Here is a 19,616-nt window from a genome sequence, read left to right as displayed (position 1 = left end):
CTGAATAAAAAGTTAGTCTGACGTACAGTGTAAAATACTCCTTCCTTATTGGAAGAGTAACCAGTCTTACTTTCATCCTTTTATTCGCACAAAAACCCAAAACACTTCCTACACAAGGCTGACAACTTGGTTCCAGTAAGTGCGCCTCCCAGTGCAGCAGTTCTAATGCAAAACCCACTCACAGGAGCGATGATGCACATTTAATAGTTTGAGTCATGACCCATCCCTGCTGAAACTAATGCTTTAAGTATGGTGCATGACATCGTGTCGAACCTTCAAACTCTGGAATACTTACAGACTCTTCAAAGTGTAAGTGTTTGACTGGTGAATCCGTACAAGGCTAAAGTGAAAGACAAAGCTTTTGAAAAGCAGCTTGGTGTTTTTTAGCATCAAACCCAGAAAGCAGTGTGTGGACGAAGCATGACAAATGGGGGATATTGTCTCCCCAGGTGCTGACGAACTCCCCACTCTCTCTGTTCTCCTGTCTTTTTCTGTTTGTTACCATGACTATTTCACTTTTACTTTCTCGTGATGGGTAAGACCAGCGAGAGGCCTTCTCTTCCTCTTCCAGCCGCCCTGCAATGTCTCTGAGTCTGAGAACGTCGCCTGTGTCAGTCGGTCCATTAACTGGAACTGGTTCCTGCCCACGTTTTCCTCAGAGGCTGGCAGCCTTGATGAAGTAACTTAATGAGGCGGAGAGGGGCCATCTTTGTTTGTATCCCGATGACCACGCCTGCCACTGGCGCGAACAGAGAGGAGGCACTAAGGGGCAAATTACACAGATTTCACCCCTGCCAGATCCTGAATAAAGCCTGCTCTGAGTGACGGATGGATACTGAAGTACATCACACCCAGTAGGACCACTTCTGCTTCACAAAGAGGACTGACAGAACAGTGACACTGATATAGGTGGAAAAGGGAAAGAAAGTTAACCACAGACTGACAGAATGTCAAAATGTTCAACGCAAAAACCTGTGAAGCTCATGTAAGCCAGTGGCAAGTGCATACCAAATTTCTGTTTTGTTCAATGTTCAGTAGAAGACTAGGCAAGTGCATACCAAATTTCCGTTTTGTTCAATGTTCAGTAGAAGACTACGTGGTACTGAGTTGTACTGAAATACAAAATATTTTGGCTTTTTTTTTGTTGTCTTTTTTGTGATCTTTGAGAACAAAGAAGTCTTTGTGTTCCTCTACTTATCTAAAGCTGAGTTCGCAGATGTAGCAGTCACCTGCCACTTTCACCAGCTCCTCTGAGGAAACGCCAAGAGAAACATGTGATCCCTTCATTGTGTCCTGGAACTGCTCCAGGGTGTGCCCTGAGGTGGACCAGCATGCCCGAAACACTTCCTCCCACAGTGTTCCTGGAGGCAGCCTGAATCAGACGCCCAAACTGCTGCACAAATCTACTGAACAATGGCTCCGCTCTCGAACATAAAAACGAAACAATGCCAGGCTGCTTGAAATGTATTTACTTAAAAAGGAAGTCTGTTTTGGGACATTTGTCTCTTGAAATGACGTACCAGAAGGTGATGAGGAGAAACCTGAGTGTGTTGGACATTTTAGAGTTTCTACAGTAATAATTACTGGAACAATGGCTGGATTTACAAGTAAAATTACCGCATTATATTTATCATAAAAAACAAGAGTAAAGATGAGGTGATAGCCTTAAATGAATATTCGATAAATTCGTTTGATTCAATTTTATATCTTAAAGTACATTTTGAGGTCTTCTAATAAATGTGGGAGGAGTTTAAACCAATCCAGAATCTTTGATTTGTCTGTTTCTTTCCTCACTATTGCAAGCTGGAAACCTGTGTGAGCGCATCTGTGTGAGAGAGGCCTTGACTGATGTAGCTGTAAAACAAAGTGTCCTTCAGTAACAGTGTGGACCAGATACCCTGTTTCTCCTAACACTAACATTCACCCTGAGGCCGACTGTGTCCACGCAATACCGACTCATACAAGTCCAAACTGAGATGAGTGTGGAGTGAGGGTTCAACATACGCAGCGCTGATGTCTCCACTTGTCTTCTGTCTGGACTTCCCTCGCTCCTTCTTCTTCTCATTTGTTCTGCTGGGCTTCAGATGTGACCTGGGAATATCAGAAAAAAAGTCCAATCGTTAATAAGTCACAACATTTGAAAGTGAGTCATCAACATTTCCAATACTGTGACGTTGATAAAGAACTGTCCATTCATGGCCAGCGCTGCATCCATAAAACACTGTTTTGTGGGTTTCCTTAAGACTTTTACAGCTCATCCTTATCAAACTCTTTCGGCTGTTGTTCTGGGAACAGGGCAGTTCATTTAAGCCATTAGTGCAGAGCAAATATTGCACTAAAGTTCCTTGTTGTATCAGTGTGATGACCAGAGGGTATTGATTTATTCATAAGCAGACTCTACTATCCCCTCACTTTAGCTTCTTCTCTTTATTTGTTGTGTCATTGTAATGAAATATTTTTGTGCTGTGATGTTTGACTTAAACAAAAAAATCAATCCAGTAAAATCACAGTCCCACCAGAAAAGAACAAAAGCCACAAAAGAAAATACGACTTTGACACAGCTACTGTTTGGTTTTCAGAGGTGCAGTAAACGTGAGCACTGCTAATCTCTGTTGCTTCAGGCGTGTTCAATCCACCTCAGTCCAAAGACACATCAGTACAGACTGAAGCTTTGCATTTTCCTCTTTTAAACTTAGTTATAAGACATTATATTTTTTACCTCAAATTTAATTTAGATTAAATAAATGATATAGTTTCATGTAATGTCATGTTTATCAGCTGAGTGCTGCTGCTGTTGACCTCAGCATGTCTGGTGACTCCCTGCTCTGTAAATCACTGAGAGAGCACATGGCAGCAAAGATAAAATCATCACTATGGTGACAACAGGATGAAGGCGTTCCCAGGGGATTCTGGGAAAGAGGCCCGCAGATGCTAACTTGCCGAGGGACAAACACACACACCCACACGTTTACACATACCACGCGAAAACCATTATTAGCTCATTTACAAACTCTCACACACAGTCGGTCTAATACAAGGAGGACAGCAACGTGCAGGATGAACACAAACACACACAGACACTCACATGTGCGTGTGTGTCAACCCAGGCTACAACCCCTTTGTAGAGAGTGAGACATCTAGACACATATATACTGTATATTGGAATCCTGTGTTTATGTCCACATCCAAACAGGAAGAAAGACATAAACACCATAGATACAATCGTACGATCGGAGCAGGGGACACACAAACAAGCATCAAGACCAGAGTCTGTTCCAGAGGACACAGCTGTTGGTCCCTGACAACACTCAGCAAAGTGTCTCGCTTTAGCACAGAAATGGTTCTGTACTAAAGGGAGACACTTTGTTGACTTTACTCTACTTTTCTTCTTCACTTACAAGGGGTTACACTGCAGGGCAACAGCAAACCCTGGCAGTGTGGATGTATTTGATTTCAACAAAGAAAATCCTTCAAAACATAAATCAGTAAAAATAAAATCAAAAATCAAATTAAAGTAAATCAGGTAAAGAGGCTCACAGTGGGGTTTGTTTTTGTTCCATTCTGCAACATTACAGCAAAAAGAACAACTGCCAAAAAAAAGATCTCACAAAGACATAAATCAAAGCCAGAAAAAAGTGGATGAATTACCTTGTCGTAGGCAGTGGCAATAATTGTTCTTTTAGTCTGTCAGAAATATAAAAAAAACAGATGGCGTCAGTACAGTGGCAGCTCCATCACACACCTCCTCCACCGATGTGCACGGACACCCGGGGTGTATTCATTACCTGCACTCACACTGGCTGTGCTCCACGAAAGGCAACTCAATGAGCTCGTGTTTCATGAAGGACGTCCTCATCAGCTGAACACCAGTCCGAAAATGACAAATCACAGCAATGATTTCACAGTTTGTACAAAGACAGATGCAGTCGACACAGTGGCACAGATACCTCCATGGTGAGTGTGTGCGTGAGTGTTGGCACACACTCCAGGGCCTCGTCAGAACAGCAGCCACCACATCTCCTCACCGACACGCAGGAGGGGATAAAGAGATGGTGGGTCTCCTCTGGCAACTCCCGCCACACCTCCACCAGGGTGTCCCGAGGTTCACATCCACTCCTTGAATACACCTCCAACCACCGCCGCACTGGCAGATGAACAAAACACGAGACGTTTAAAAACTCACGTGTGAAGATGCTTTAGGTAAGAGGAGAAAGGAAAAAAGGAGCTCACCTTCTCGACCTTCTCTAGATTTGGGGGAGTCTGCAGGTCGCCAGTGGGCGAGCTGGAGAAAGAGGTACAAATAATCGACCGTTACTGTTAGATTCTTGGAAACACAGGGTGGAGATCACAGAGGTTACGCTTACTATTAATTTCATAGTGAATGTAAAATTCAGGTAGGAAGCTGGAAAAGTTGGCAAAACGCAACTCCAAAAGGGGAGCAGTGATTCATCTAAATATAAATTAATATTGTCTTAGGTTAGAAAAAGGGAGCCTGTTCTTACCAGACTGTATGAGATCATTATGATGAACAATCTTTGGAGAAGATCTACAGAGACTCTGTTCCTCCAGTAATTATTGAAGATAACTTCAATAAATCAAATTTGTGTAATGGCTAGACTGAAGTCGACCCTGTTTGTGGGAATGGCATGGATAAGTAATGGAACTGGACAGCACAGCAGTGACCTTAATAACAAACCATAATTGCAGCCTAAAATTTAATTTCATACAGCATATCTGCTATTATATGTCGATAATCACTTAATTGAACCGCAATAAAATCATAGAGCAGCTCCTGCGTCTCCACTGTCCTCTGGTTTGCTGTTTTTGTGCAACGCTGCTGGTACGAAGCCAAATCAAAGTATTTCCTGTTAATGAGCAGTACAAAGGCCCCTGAATATGAGATGAGTGACGCAATGTTGAGTGGGAGGATGAAAGTGAAGGCTGTGAACGTTGATAATACTGTAGGATAAACATTCAAATCTGAACGAGCGTTATCACGTTATCACAACTGACACATTAACAACAAATCACTAAGGCCATATTATGAAAATACGGAGTGTTTATGAACCATTATGATGAATGTTTAAAAGGTCACAAAAAGAAACAACCAAACGTGTACATGCAGGAACATCTACAGTGCAGGACGGTAGTTGTATTTCTGTCTGCTACCTTTGGCCCAGAGTCTACCTGATTGTCTAGTAGCTCTGCAAAGAGAGATAATGAGCTGAAATGTTACCTGATTCCTCATCTGTGATCTGTCGTCATTAGTGTAAAGCGGAGCATCATCCCACTGGACTGCTATCACTATTATTTTAACCACATATTACCTTGTTGCACTTTGCCCTCAGATCAAGTTATTGTTCACAATGCGGAAGGAAAGCACTGGTGATAACCTTTTTATTGTGTATGTTTACTTCAGGATCCAATTTTTATTAATCTCTGATTTTAACTTCATTCTGACTTTGTAAATTTGATGGGCTCACCTTTGGCCTTATCAAAGCTCCATGGCCTTTGTCTACTTGCAATTCATTTTTTAAGTATGGCGACCAAAATCCAAAAAGTTTTTGTAGACATCTATCTGCTCTGGAAACGTCTGCCGACCTCCTGAATGTACGTGAAGCTCCTGATCTGAAGTGAAGGAACACCATGTCTATAATTACTTGTACCTTCTTCTGGCCATACATCCAGCTTAGATACCTAACCTTAGTTAAGCTAAGCTACATAACCTGAGCTAAGCTAGCCTAACATCTCCATTATATGAGGACTCTAGTCAAATAAGAGTAGGTTTTTAATTGTAAGTTGTTGTTTTTTAAACAAACTTCCTTTAAATTAAATTCATTCATTTAACAACTGTTATATTTCTTTCACCACAGACCTACAAACACAGAGGCCTTCATTCACACGGACAGACAGTCAGACAGACACTGACATTGCTACCTGTAATTGATTCATGTGCGTCAAAACCAAGGCCATTTGTAAGGGACTTTGTCCAGAGCCCCCCCCCACACACACACACATGCACAAACACACACACACAGATTCAGAGTTAAGCTGAGGCCATTTTGTGCCTACTGTAGGACCAGGGTGTGAGCTAGAGCAAGTGTGTGTTTTCTGTTTCTCAGGCAGACAAGACCTCATTTTGCCTTTTTTACATCCTGTGAATGGCCTCTTATTGGTTCTGCCTCTCTGGGAATTACACACACACACACACACACATACAAAGTGTGTTGATGTAGTGATTCTGTTTAGAACAGTAAACTCACTCTATTCTTAAAAAAAACGTATCCCTAATCTTTATCCAACCGTAGCCCAGCCAAGGCTCACATAATAACTGTAAAACTGACTTTTATTACTGACATTTTGCCAAATAATGAACTTCATCCTCTCAGACACTCACACCTACAAACACTGGTCCAGACAAGTGCCATCTGCTCTGGTACTATTACTGCACTAATGTCTAACACATCCCACTCTGTACACCCCCAGATCACACCACAGAGATTGGACTGTGTGTGTGTGTGTGTGTGTGTGTGTGTAAGGCCGTACAGAGAAGGATGACACCCTTTTTTTAAAACAAGCCTTCAGAGAAGCAGGCAACATTAAAACAGAGCGTGCTGAGCTGGAGGCAGCAGCTGCGTGCAGGTGAAGTGCACGTCGCTGTGGTGCGTGTGGTGTCTAGGATGACGAATCACTAAAACACACAGCATACGGCAGCACAGAGTCAGAGCTGGCTCCCACACAGTCGTGGGCACTGCTTGTTCCTGATACAAGTCTCCAGACATAAATAAAGCCTGTGCAGGTCTCTCCAGTTAGTAACATTGATCCACTTCAGGCTGTGGACTAAAGAACCTCCTCCAACGGCCCACGTTTTGTCTGTTTAGTTGACCAACCTTTTAAAGCATCATTAAGCAGAAAACTTCAATAGAGAAACAAAATGTTTGTCAGAAAACTCAAGAGTTTGTCTCCTTTACACAGCCAAACGGTCGTAGCATTTAGGCTAAGCTAACTACAGCCCTGCATTCCATAATGAATAAACATATTTTTCCAATTGTCCAGAGATCAAATTGATAACAGCTGAATTGGCGGCCTGAATGTTTCACAGCCAAAACACTTTTAAAACACAGAAAGTGCTGGGTTGTGTAGCAAAAACAATGAAATTAGGTTGATAATGATTCTAAAACATGGGCATAATTATCAAAGAGTAGGACAGAGTTCAACAGATTTCACCCAGAGTTCAACTATTGTAGCTTGAATGTAGGACACTCTATAAAACCTGTTGTAAAAATATTTACTCCTACTTTCTGGGTCAAACGGCACAAAAAAGAGCAGGATTGATGTGGGAAAAAGTACCGTGTGCTTTTATAACAGGATGTGGATGAAAACCAGCACATGACCTAACTAGTATGGAAATGGTTTAGTATTGTCTGGTTTAGGAGCCAGTTCTTCACTCACTGATCCACAGACACAGTCTTTGTGGTTTGAGAAACAAACAGTAATATTGAAACCCATGACTGTAAAGAATTCAACAGAAATATTTGCCATGTTTATTATTATTGTGTGTTTACGATTTTTTTTCCCTTCACAATCTGGCAACCGAGACGTTGCTCTTATCAATTACCTTTTTAAGCAGTTTAAGTGATTTGGTTAATAATTGATCAGTATGGACTCTGATTTTTAGAAAGTACCAGATAAACAGAAGAATGCACTGATCAATAGAGAATCAAACAGTCGACTGCAGCAGCACTTTCCCAGGGCCTGGAGTGACAGGTGTCATTGACCTGCAGGATAACCTCTCCTTTTTTCTCCCACAAAGCCCCTCATGATCTGCAGCAGACAGAGCCACCTCACAGAGGCCGCTAAAGGCCCATCACTGCCCATCACCGTAATTAATCACAACAAACCACAACATAAGCTCATGTCTGCTGGCACACACGAGTCTGTTCAGGTCAAATGGTGAAGCATGCGATCATACCTTGGCGTGAGACGCTGGTATTCTGGTGATCAGCAGGCACTGAAACATTCCTAGAATAACTTGAAGCATAATCCCCATTGTGCAGGAGTCCAGGGGGGACCGCACAAACAAATTTTGGAGCAATCCAAAATAGAAAAGAAGATGGTAAGAAGATACAAAAAAACCAAAAAAAAAAAAAAAAAAAAAAACCAAGGTGTTTGGAATCAGTGTCCGGTTAGAGACGCAGAATTCCCGTTTTCATTCCCCAGACTCCCTCCACGGAAAAGCTCCCACGGTGGCATCTTCAGAGCTGGGGTGACAACTTTACTTTCTGGCATTTCATTCTGAATGACGTAAATGTGAGCATGCGACAGATGAAGAGACCTCGGGGCTAATTTTAGTTTATATTCTCAGGAGAATTAGGGCCCAGTGATCCAGTAGTTTTACCACACACACGCGCCGACAGTAAGAGGCATCAGTGGAGGTCTGACTGTGACACCGTGACCTCAATAATCCAGCTGTTTTTGTCACAGTTGATCAAAGTTTAAAGTGGTGTTCCTTTAACCTTTCAAATCAAAACCATTCAGTTCATTTGCCCTGAACCCATTAGAGTGGTCCGAGGTGGCGTGACTCGTGAACGATTCCCCGCTGAAACATGATAAATCCTCGCTGTCGCTCCAAATAATAATAATAATTTTAAAAAAGAAAATCAATCATCCAACTCTAGGACGTTCCTTCGGTTCTGATCCCCAGCTTGCGGGCGTGCAGGAGTGACAGTGCGGTAGATCCCTCTCTCCTGCCTCGGTCACAGGCTCCTCTCACCGACGCTCCAACTGAAAATGTGACGTTTCCCGCCCGGGCGCATCTCTTCTCTTCTCTATCCTTAGAGATTTAAAGCTGAAATGTCATCCTCGGCTGACAGCAGCAGCAACAGCAGCGTCAACACACACACGCAGACGCACAGACACAGACACAGACACAGAGGTGGCAGTCTTCATTTGTTGTTCTGATCGATTTCCTCATTTCCTTTGCCCTTGAGACGCTCGCAGCGTAACCATTGCGCTGCCAACTTTTTCCTAAACGGCGTTGGACTGGATACAGGTGCAGCAGCAGCAGCAGCTCTGTGAAGGTCTCAAAAGCTGGTCTGGGACCCACAGATGGGCCGTTGTAGATTTTTTTAGTGTCATCTGATTCATTTCACCCCTAAATGTACAGATGAAGTACGCAGTATTTTGGTATTATTTGGGTGTTTATTCTGCGTATGTCAACATTCAACATGTAGCGCTCTTCTTGCTTAAAGACATTTCAAAGCTGCCACACTAATACTGTTATAAATATATTCAGATTGGCGTAATACTTAATACTCTTGCCTTACAGGGAGACCCAGCTGCATCCCATCTTTCTGTGTATGAAGTTCGCATGGTTTTCCCAGATGTGCATGAGTTTGGTTTGGGCAATCCAGATAAGATAAGATAAGAAGTCCTTTATTCGTCTCACTGTGGGGAAATTCACAAATTCCTCCCACGGTCCAAAAACACACAGGATGAGGTCATTTGGACATTCTAAATTCACTCCTAAAAAAAAAAAAAAAAGATTAAGGGTTAGAAGATGAGAATGTAGCTCCCCCACCTGTCCTATAGGTGGTGCTAAGTATGAACAGTGTTTTTCGTTTTGTGTTGTTTATTTTGTCGCTGGATAAAGAGACTTTTACTCTGTTTTCATCCAGATCTTTGGAGCTCCACCGTCTCACTTTACATACATTTCATAAATAATATTTAAATATCATTCTGCAAGAAAACTGGTCTATTTTATGATTCATATGTATATGATTTATACATATCATATAATAAAACCCTTCATCTATCTTCTACTTCTTTGGGCTATACTAACTATTCTACTTTTTGTGAGTTGACTTACTGCCACCTGCTGGTTATATTTTCCTTACCCCATTACCCTCCTTTTACATTTTGTGTTTACTGTTGTGTATAAACAAAGTTGGATCGGTGTGAGGTCGCCCCCCCCCACCCCCCCCCCCCCATCATTGGTGTGTATTTGATGTTAGTGTCCTGATAGTCTTGGAGTTCTGCTCTTTGTTCTAATTTCCCTTTTCCTGCAACCCAGTGAGTTTTTTAAATTTTGCTCTTTGTAAATAAATTCACTGCATTTGAAAAATCTCCCTCGTGCTGGGTCCTGCCTGCAGACACTCATGGCAAACCATGACAATTGGCTTGGATAAACAGCTAAATGCTCTTCTATTGACACACAAAAATAATAAAGTGATTAATTTGATATAATTCCTGTATTTATTACGTAGAGATTGTTGTTCCTACATTTTATCCTTGGTTTTCTTTAGCTACTTAAAAACAGTGAGTGGGAACACACAGGAATCCAGATCCACACAGTGTAGTATTTATGTCTGTGACATAATTTCTCTACTGTGTTTGTAGCTCATTAAACTAAAGATAGAAAACAATCAATTAGCTTTGTCTTTGAAGCAGCTTTTATCTGTGTAGTATCTGCCCTTCCCATGAGCCAGGTCTTCTGTGTGTGTGTGTGTGTGTGTGTGAGTGTGTGTGTCTAGGAATGCTGTCACCAGAATCTCAGTCATTATGATGTGTTTGGGTTATGACAGGGCACTCACACGCCACATGAGGGTAAGGGTGTCTGTGTGCTATGCGGGGGGATAAGTTATCTCCTGCTGACGTCTCTGGACGGGCCGCCGCTGACAGGAAGGCAAGACTCCCAACCGTTTCCATACATGTGCAAGTATGTGTAGAGAAGAAAACACCAGAAACAAAGCCTTTCCCCCACCGTCACGTCTTGTCACAGGGAACATTTTTGAAATGTTTTCAAACCAAAATAAAACTCTCTGCAGAATCTGCTGCAGCTGCTCCGTCTGAAATCATCACCTCAGCAGGTTCAGAAAGAAAGTCGAAACAGTAAACTGGTGAGCACCTCTTCTGGGTGGTTTTTCATTAAACAGACAAAAGGTTTACAGCTGGTTCTGCTAAAGACTTTTGACAGTGTGCCCAAGAACAAAGTAATGAAATGGATGACATTCCATTGATTTATTCTGTTAATAAACATATCCCTAGTGTTTCATAACATGCTGTCAGCTATTTTAATTTACAGTCCTATTTACAGGAAAACTGATAATTAAACAGGACATACCAAACTTACCAACAGATCTTTAACTGGCAAAAGGAAGAGGATAGTATTTATTTGTTTACACCAACAAACTCATTTTTATCTGTAATTTGTGTGTAATTGAGTGACACAGGTATTAAATTCACAGTAAGTTTATACTGAGCAATAGTCCGGCACTTTCTAAACCACACATCCTTAATCCACATATCGTTAATTAATGAGCAGTGTTAATGTCAATCATTTTATAACACATTAACCCAGTTTGTACTATTATCATAATTTGAACATCCACCGTTCACTGATTCTGAATACATACACAGACACACTGTGGGTGACAGAAGGGTTAGAGTGTCAGTACTGTCACCTGGACAGATGGATTTTAAGTTTAAATGATGTCTTTGGTATTGTGTTTGCAAACCAATAGTAGTCAAGGTTCATAAAGCAGTACCTTAATAGAATAAAATCGATATAATACAGTTCTTTGGAATGAACTGTTGAATTGGCCAAGTAACGAAGACGATCATAAGATTATTCTTGATTTTAAAAACTGTTGCCCTGCACAGATTTTAAGAAACCTTTTAAATTGGTTGAAAACACACTATTCCATCTGTGTAGAAGGGAATAGAAACAGACAAAAGTCATGGTCGATGAAAGAAAAAAAAACATTTAATTTAGGCAAACAATAACATAGGAATATGGTTTTACTTTGCTCCAGTCCCAGTGTCACAACTTTGTAAATAAACTCAGTACTCAGTACATGTGTTGGATCATCCATGACTTACACTCTTATACTTTTATTTGTTTGTTGATGGACCAGGGTGCAGGATCAAAGACTGTGAATAAAAAACTGTTCAGAAATGTGTTTCTGCCACACAAAATGGGAAGAAATGGGATATTAATATTATTTTCTGTGTTTATGTCTGCAACTGTTTAAGAAGGTCTGAGAGAACATCTAGCTGGGTCCTGTTGCGTGCAAACCAAGACATGATTTTAATTAATATCAGTCTCCACGAGGAATAAACATCAAGTACCAATAATTTACTGTCCTTGAAGAGCTCTACGTGTTGTTCAGCACAGGAACTCCGTTTGGTTTTACTGTGCTCCTCAAGGCTCCTTTCAAAAACCTGAGGGAACCCTTATGAGCACGACTGATGCAAAGTGGCTAAAAATGACAAGGGAGCCACCTTAGAAATTGAGATGGCACTATCTGGCTCCTGTGTCTCAGGTCATTGTGCTTCAACTAGTGTAAAGTGTCCAAAACAATTAAAAAATCCTAAAACTAGAAGCACATTTCCCAAACTCAATCGTTCACGCAGCAGAGCAGGAATCTCTTATTTGGCGTCTCCTTTGTTCAGGTTGTTGTATTTCGCCTGGAACTCTTCGTGTTTCTGCTGGAGAATTTCAATCTGCTTCTTGTAACCGTTGACCCTGAGTTAAAACACAAAAGACACTTCATTTTTATCTATGAGCATCACAAAACTGACAAATAAAATAATGAGAGACCTGTCTGTGCAGCATTTACCTTGCCCTCTCTTTGCTTTCGTTGTAAAGCTGAGTAATGACTCGGTCTTTCTCATCCATGTAGGTTCTATGCATTTCCTCCAGTTTTCTGAAAGAGTTGCAGAATTACAGAATGACTCAGTTTGACCTAAACCTCAGAGCCGGGCAGGAGCTTGGTGTGCTCGCTTGTATTTATGAGTTTGTTCAGCTGTTAAAACAGCTCTTCAGGCACAAAGACGTGAATCTGCACAAACAGAAGTGGCACAGAGTCTATGTGTGAAAGCAAACACACAAGACACAACAGAAACCCAGAGGTTGTGTCAAGAAACATGGCGTGGACTCAGGTCCACAAACAAAGTCAATCGTAAACGCCGCCGTGACTTTCTGAAGGAGAAAAGATGAAGCTGCTGTGGTGACGAAAAAAGACGGACACAAAAAAAAGGAGCTGGAACTTGAATGAAGCATCTTTCACACTCCACACAGTGAAAGCCACACTCACAAACAAATACAAACACACACACCTGAACAAATACAGGCATGCACAGGAATGTCATAGCTGAGCAGTTTGACAATGGCTGCGTACACGGTGACGAGAAAACAAAGTTTCTTCCTCTGCTGACAGACAAACGGCAACGAGTCTAACAGAGAGAACGTTGAACAAGTCTTCAGATATTTTACAACAGCCTTGGTTGTTGTAATGGTTATTAGTTCATCAAACTAAAGTAGGAATGCATTAACACCTCCATGTCTCTAATGATATCAATATACTGTATTACTTATAACCTTTATTAGACAAGGGCACCATTAATGCACCATAACCACATGTTACTTTTGTTTTAAATTTAAATTGGCAGATGGTGATTTATAATAAGACACATCCAGAGTGTAATGCAAACACTGAAGACACATTTGTGTGTACAGTTTTTACCTGAACAAGGCCATGTGGACTCCTATGCTGAGCAACATAGCTAGCAGACAGTAGCCCACAAGCCTTAAGTTTTTCCTCTTCATCTCCTGTGGTGAGACGGTGCCAGAGTGACGAAACTGCTCCCAGTAATGACTGTTGTTCTGATTGGCCATATTGGAGCTGGTGACGAAGGGTAAAAACAGAAAATACAATGGAAAACATTGCAGTAAAGCAATGGCTGTTAGCTGAATCAATTTCTTATATAGTCAATGCATTTGTAATATTCATCTTCTCAGGCTTGTACTGACAACGTCAGCTGGTAGTTCACCTGTCAGTAAACACAAAACTACTGTGGTGAGCTTCACCTGTGTCTGTAGATGTTGTGGTTGGAGTTTGGTGTAAATTCTCCAGGATTTGTGTGTCTGATTCTCAAGTCATACTCCTTCCTGCTTTGCTCTTTGCTCAGCACTTGGTACGCCTTGTTTAGCTCTACAAAATGACCGTGGAGCTTAGGATTGGATGGATCACTGTCAGGGTGCAACTGAGGTAATCAGGGATAATCAGACAGAGTGGTGTTATAAACATATCTGCATTGATAACAACTGCCATAAATATGTATGTCTATAGGTGGCCATCATGCAAAGGTAGATGGAGTTACACTGCCCCTTGTGGTAGAATGACAGATTGACATGGCACTTGACATAACTAGAGTATGTTGGAATACATAGTGTGTACATAGGCTTGAAAAGACTGCCCCCGAGAGGCCACTTTTAAAAATAAAAGAACACAAAGGATTTTGCAGTTCATGCAAGAGGCCACAGACAATATAGACGTTGAATCACATTCATGTAAACTGCCAGAAACCATGCCTGTTGTCTGTTAAAGTTTACTCTAATGTGTTTAATTTTTTGCTGGTGTTTGTTTGGTGAGGGCAGTCTCTCCCACTTTCTTGTAGCATCCAGTTTCCCCTAGACCAAACCATAATAGTATTCTATAAATAAAAATGTTGACTTTTCTTATGGTGGTTAAATCAACTCCTTACCTTATGTAGAAAACTATAAGTATGTTGGGATAAAATAGCCAATGACAAAAAGATTGTCTGTAGACCAATCAGAATCACAGGTCTAAAGGTTTAGGATCAGCTTCAAATTAACAGCAGCAACATCCCTGCAATAGTTAATAGACAATATATCACAAAGGTTAAAGCAATACCTTTTTGGATTTGTCAAAAAATGCTCTTTTAATTTCATCAAGGCTTGCATTAGAGTTCACTCCCAGGAGATTGTAGTAATTCATAGACTCTCTGTTGAAAGAAAACACAGCAGGCTCTTACACCCAACAACATTGGCAGTTAAGAAACTGTGATTCATTTTACATTTGACAGATCTACCTGAGTGCAAAGCTCTGAGAGAAGAGACGCAGTCCACTCCTGTAGCGTCCAAGACATTTCTGACACAGCGTCAGCTGAGCCTGCAGCTGCATGATGAGAGAGTCACACAGAGAACCTGTCAAAAGAGGTCAACATCAGGAAGATCACGCAGCTTAATTTAAACTTTCACCAAGTCCAAGAACACTGTTAATAAAGTATCATTAAGGTGGGTGTTATGGTAACTTCGACACAGCAGCAGTTATGGTCTGGGGGTGTGTGCCACATCAAAACCTAGAGTAATTAAAAAACAATCGAGATTGAAAGTAACTCAAAATAACATTCCCATATAGACACAGACAGCTGCACGTGTAGTATATTGTAGTTGGTTAAGTTCAGATAAAACTGATGACCCACTATTTTGGGAACTTCGCGTGCTTTCCGTCCAATGTGCTAGTCAGTTAGCTTTAGGTCTGTGTTGTTAGTATGGGTGGCTATGACGTTTGCCGGAAATGTTAGCCATACGAAATACAAGTATAACAAATTCAATGCGTTAAAATAATGAAGGACAATATTCAGCAGGGTTTTCTTTCATAACTGTGCAGCGGCGCTTACCGTAGTTCTCTTACATAAATGAAACTACGTCATCAATCGCAACAAAGACGAAATCGGAAACAAGTATGCTGATTTTCAAATTAAGAGTAGGGCCGCGTAACTACTAAGCAAAAAAAATAACACCAGTGTGACATTTTTTTCTGTTTTCTGTTCCTTTATCTTTTTTATTTCTCTATTATTCACAATATCCCTTTTCAAGTAATGTAATACAACTAATTGCTTCGTCAAAAGTGTTTTTGTTATTGATGGTGTTTGTTTCATTTTAGGATATAAATATCATGGTATTGTCAGTGTACAGTGGAGGGAGAGTAAAACGTTTACATTTTCTAATTTACTTTTATAGTTTATAGTATACTTTTATTTTGACAAAACTAAATTGGATCAATACGGAAACAATGTTAACTTTATCTGACACTTCAATTTGGTCCTTTAATCACTAGATGGTGATAGCGAGCGCATAAATGATGCCATGTCAGGAAAAAGAGGAAGAAGCGTCGCTGCTGCACTTCAAGGAAGGTAACAGAAACATTTAGGGCTTTCTTTTTGAAACATTTCAACAAAGTTATCCCATTGTTGGTGCAGTAATTCTCACTATACTTATGGTTGTGGACGTTAGGTTTCGACACGATAATGACCATCCGTGTATCTTCAACTTCTGATACACGATAAAACAAAAGTTTGGCACTTAAGCTGTCAGAGCAGCGACGTAGAGTTTGAGTCAGGTAAGAGTATGTATTTGACTAATGAGTCGAGTAGGTTATATGATAAAAAGATTGTTAGCCAGAGGAGGAAATGTAGACAAATAAAACAAAATAAATAGTATATATGTTGTTATAAAAACTAACCAATTATTTCATTATTATTTAAATAAAATTGACGAAAACGATAGTGGGCGAAATAATACTTGAGTATTGACTGTGGTCAACATAATCAAACACTGTGTTTTACATGCTGTAAAAGCCTATAAAATATTTTTGCTAATATTCATAAATGTTACATAATGTTACATAAAGGTCCAGGTTTATTATAAATGTCCGGGGAATCAGGTTTGTCAATGTTTGTGTGTGCTCTTGGTGGGAGTGTCTGTTTGTGTTTCAGATCGGTCATAAGAAGTACAATTCTGCTGTACAGTTCAAACCAAACACCTGCATTCAAATGGCTACTAGATGGCACTAAAATGTCGAAAAGCTAACCCTCTTTGTATTAACTTGAGGTGGAATATATTGTATTCTCAGCACCTTTAATGGTGTGTCTTTGGAACTGTACGCCAAACAGGAGGAGCTGATATTCATATATGTTTTTCGTAGCTACTGATCAAATGTCGACAGTGCATAGTACAAAAAAGTGTGGTAAGGGTTGCAGTACAACCACTTCCCTATTTGTATGCGTGCGTGCGTGCGTGCGTGCGTGCGTGAATGTGTCCAAACCTAAAACCTTGTGGTGTTAATAAGGTCTGCGAGATGTTTTTTCTCTACAGCGTCATTGTAGCATCTTTACTTGGTAGTAAATACGATGAAACTACCTATGTCCTGTAATCAAAAAGAATGCACCGATCCACAGTTTAAGAGATGATGGATCCCGAAGTGTCTTTGCTGCTCCACTGTGCTCACTGGAGGGGGCTGCTGCAGGGCCAGGTCGGAGTGGAGCTTTCTGAAAGGTATGAGTCTAAATCAAAGAATGAGATGTGTCATTTATGAAACATTATTATGTTAGAGCTGTATCTGTATGGATATGAAGAAAGAAAGAATTTAGACTCAGAGGCTCCGAGCAAATGTTCTAAAATATACAGTATGCATGATGACGGCTACACAGTCCACTTTAAAATAATGTTTCCAACCATGGTACGGGGGCACACTGGTGTCCCCGGAGAGATCATCAGGTGTGCCATGGAAATTGATCCAGATTCACTTAATTTGTTAAAAAATTAAAAAAAAAAAAAAATATATCTATATGCTTAAAATAATTTATCTCCGTTCGTCTATGCGACACTAACAGACAGAACGATTCAATTCTTCTCCACTAGATGGCAGCAGATCACTATGAAAAAAAGAGACTCACTAGTTAAGATTTGTGAGCCTGTTTTCATATAGTTTTTGTGATTTACAACTTAATTTGTGACCTTTATCAAGGGACATCTACCTGCTGTTTTTTTTTTGTCCTTCTGTTCCAGCAATATATAGATTTATCTGTTCATGCATTGTTTGACAGCCTCAGTAAAAGTCCTAAAAATGCTAAATGTCCTGCTGTGGTAATAGTACTGTCTGCTGTTCAGATTCAACAGACAGACAGATGCAGCTGTTGAGCGTCACATAGAAGATGTGTGGAGCCAGCGAGTGTCCAAGGAACCATGGCTTTTTAACGGGGCCAAATTCAGACTTCACTCATTCTGCTTCACTACCTCTGATTACAACTCCTCATCCTGTGGTTCTCATGGACACCTGTCCTCCACTCACTCAGCTACAGTGGGCAGTGTGGAAGACTGTGGGGGTGAATCAGTGTGTAGAGGAAGACGTGATTGTCTGTGTGACACCTATGTACAGAATTCTAATCAGAACTGCTTGGACCAAAAAAACGAGACACGAACTGTAGAGGATGTTGTCCATCAGGGTTCAGCTTCCTCCACGTGTGGAAATGATGAACTTCCTCAACACTGTGTTAAAAACAAAAATAAAGATGAAGACGCCAGGCCTCTGCTCACTCTGAGACTTGGACTTACATGCTATAAGGACTACCTGGGAACTAACTGGTCCTGTCAAGTCACAGAGCTGCGTCAGCGTGGCGAGACAGAGTTCAGTGATTCAATGGTCATGCTGGCTCAGCCTCTGGGAGTAGGTGCCATTCTGTGCACACGTGACAGACAGGTGGTGCTAATCAGGAGGAGCCAAAAAGTGGCTGAGGCAGCAGGTCTCCTGGACATCCCTGGAGGTCACCCAGAACCAAAGGTGGGGTCACAGTAATCAAATGAATGTGACTGCTGAGTGTGTTAGTTACATCACCTCTCCATGTCCAGGTGGTGTGTGAACATCTGGGCTTGGCAGATGGCGAGGAGGTGGACATGGTGATGATGCAGCAGAGACCAGAGGCCGTCGTCTCAGAGCTGTTTTCATCAGTGTGTGCCGAGATCAGAGATGAAGTGAGTTCTTCTGCTCTAAACTGCCACTAACCTGTTTCTTGTGAATGGTCAACTATCCTGTGGCTCTGAGCCACAGATATAAAGCTGTTGAAACACCTACTGTAACTGCTTACACCTAACTTGTTGGAAACTTTACATGCCAAGTGTTAGACATTTATCATCTTTACATATAAAGCTTTCAGTTGATGTAACTTTCTGGTTGTCCGTCTCCAGGTGAACGTTCCTCTCAGGTGCCTGGGAAAGCCCGTCCTGATGGGAGTGGCTCTGAATCACACCAGTGCTGAAAGACCAAGTGCTGAGTTCTACGTCAGGTAAGTTGTTCTGTTCTTATCATTTACTGTAGACTTGTTCTGTTACATATTTGTCGTCAGGTTTTCTCAGTGGTGAATTCTGTTCTGAAGATATTTATCTTCACTGTTCAGTTAATAAAATAAAATAAAACAATAAAAATAAAAACTGAGTAAAAATACAATAGATATGGATGGATTTATGAGCCTAAAAACAAAATCAAGGACAGTGCTCTAAAATATTAGCTCAATAATAGTACATTATGTATATATTTTAAAAAGTATGAGTAACTTTATTTTACAATATACTGTGCTCAAAAATAATTACTTATATATTGATTCATTAATGTATCTTCTGCTTCTGGAAAAAGGCTCCTGCCTCTAGTGGTAGAAGATGTTAATTCCATGCATTAGTACCGGGATATTAGACGGCAAACCCGTGATTTATTTATTTATGTATTTGCTTCAGGGCAAGGGCGGTCATTTCTCTAAGAGCTGTCTCTGATCTGTGAAATCAAAGACCCATTTGATGTGTCCATTTGTCCCCAGCTCCTCACTGACGTCTGATGATGTCAGGGCTCTGTACTGGGAAGGCGGAGCAGAAGCTCACGAGTCAACAGATATCGTCTTCCTCAGCAGAACAGTGAGTAAATTGTTTGTAGAACTGCAGGGAGAGGGGCATGACATATATATATACATACATACATATA

At 40.9% G+C, this 19,616-nt stretch overlaps 3 protein-coding genes across 9 annotated transcripts in view; 1 reads left to right on the top strand and 2 right to left on the bottom strand.

Annotated features, from left to right (window-relative positions):
• vegfba (vascular endothelial growth factor Ba) overlaps positions 1–9,376 on the bottom strand; it is an 11,765-nt gene extending 2,389 nt beyond the window's left edge. The window contains exons 1-6 of the mRNA XM_008326884.3: positions 7,973–9,376; positions 4,231–4,282; positions 3,948–4,144; positions 3,786–3,859; positions 3,649–3,684; positions 2,005–2,091 (exon numbers count right to left, since the gene is read on the bottom strand). Coding sequence (XP_008325106.1) covers positions 2,005–2,091; positions 3,649–3,684; positions 3,786–3,859; positions 3,948–4,144; positions 4,231–4,282; positions 7,973–8,050 — 524 coding nt within the window. The 5' untranslated portion in view covers positions 8,051–9,376. The remainder of the gene's footprint in view (positions 1–2,004; positions 2,092–3,648; positions 3,685–3,785; positions 3,860–3,947; positions 4,145–4,230; positions 4,283–7,972) is intronic.
• Positions 9,377–11,742: 2,366 nt separating this feature from the next.
• dnajc4 (DnaJ (Hsp40) homolog, subfamily C, member 4) lies at positions 11,743–15,577 on the bottom strand. 3 transcript variants are annotated; one of them, XM_017039522.2, is made up of 7 exons: positions 15,487–15,577; positions 14,896–15,010; positions 14,718–14,808; positions 13,871–14,046; positions 13,527–13,685; positions 12,621–12,707; positions 11,743–12,526 (listed from the first exon to the last, which is right to left on the bottom strand). In XM_017039522.2, exons 2-7 carry the CDS (start codon positions 14,985–14,987, stop codon positions 12,430–12,432), a joined length of 702 nt encoding a protein of 233 aa, XP_016895011.1. In that variant the 5' UTR covers positions 14,988–15,010; positions 15,487–15,577; the 3' UTR covers positions 11,743–12,429. The 3 variants fall into 3 exon arrangements, with proteins under 3 accessions (XP_016895011.1, XP_008325108.1, XP_016895009.1); XM_008326886.3 differs by having other exon boundaries at positions 12,128–12,526; positions 14,896–14,981; positions 15,487–15,541; XM_017039520.2 differs by lacking the exon at positions 15,487–15,577 and adding an exon at positions 15,289–15,478 and having other exon boundaries at positions 12,128–12,526.
• Positions 15,578–15,923: 346 nt separating this feature from the next.
• The window catches only part of nudt22 (nudix (nucleoside diphosphate linked moiety X)-type motif 22), a 12,625-nt gene continuing 8,932 nt past the window's right edge, over positions 15,924–19,616 (top strand). Inside the window, exons 1-7 of one of the 5 annotated variants that reach the window (XM_008326887.3) lie at positions 15,940–16,002; positions 16,103–16,208; positions 17,047–17,143; positions 17,759–18,428; positions 18,497–18,619; positions 18,833–18,930; positions 19,456–19,549. In XM_008326887.3, the coding sequence (XP_008325109.1) occupies positions 17,055–17,143; positions 17,759–18,428; positions 18,497–18,619; positions 18,833–18,930; positions 19,456–19,549 (1,074 nt within the window). In that variant the 5' untranslated portion in view covers positions 15,940–16,002; positions 16,103–16,208; positions 17,047–17,054. Of the gene's footprint in view, positions 17,144–17,758; positions 18,429–18,496; positions 18,620–18,832; positions 18,931–19,455; positions 19,550–19,616 lie in introns of all 5 variants that reach the window. The other 4 variants (XM_025063128.1, XM_025063126.1, XM_025063127.1 and 1 more) reach the window with 4 other exon arrangements.

Source organism: Cynoglossus semilaevis, chromosome 15 (assembly GCF_000523025.1).
Source record: "Cynoglossus semilaevis isolate Cse_v1.0 chromosome 15, Cse_v1.0, whole genome shotgun sequence".
NCBI classification, from domain to species: Eukaryota; Metazoa; Chordata; class Actinopteri; order Pleuronectiformes; family Cynoglossidae; genus Cynoglossus; species Cynoglossus semilaevis.
The sequence above is the reverse complement of the archived record's forward strand: the minus strand, read 5'-3'. Positions and strand labels throughout refer to the sequence as shown.

What these genes read in the sequence shown, in the direction of transcription:
- dnajc4 (XM_017039522.2), bottom strand. Translation starts at nt 14,987, where the DNA reads ATGCAGCTGCAGGCTCAGCTGACGCTGTGTCAGAAATGTCTTGGACGC. An exon ending in TTTTTGACAAATCCAAAAAG is followed by an intron (nt 14,047 to 14,717) that starts GTATTGCTTTAA and finishes TGATTACCTCAG; the next exon opens with TTGCACCCTGACAGTGATCC. An exon ending in GAAAGCAAAGAGAGGGCAAG is followed by an intron (nt 12,527 to 12,620) that starts GTAAATGCTGCA and finishes GTTTTAACTCAG; the next exon opens with GGTCAACGGTTACAAGAAGC.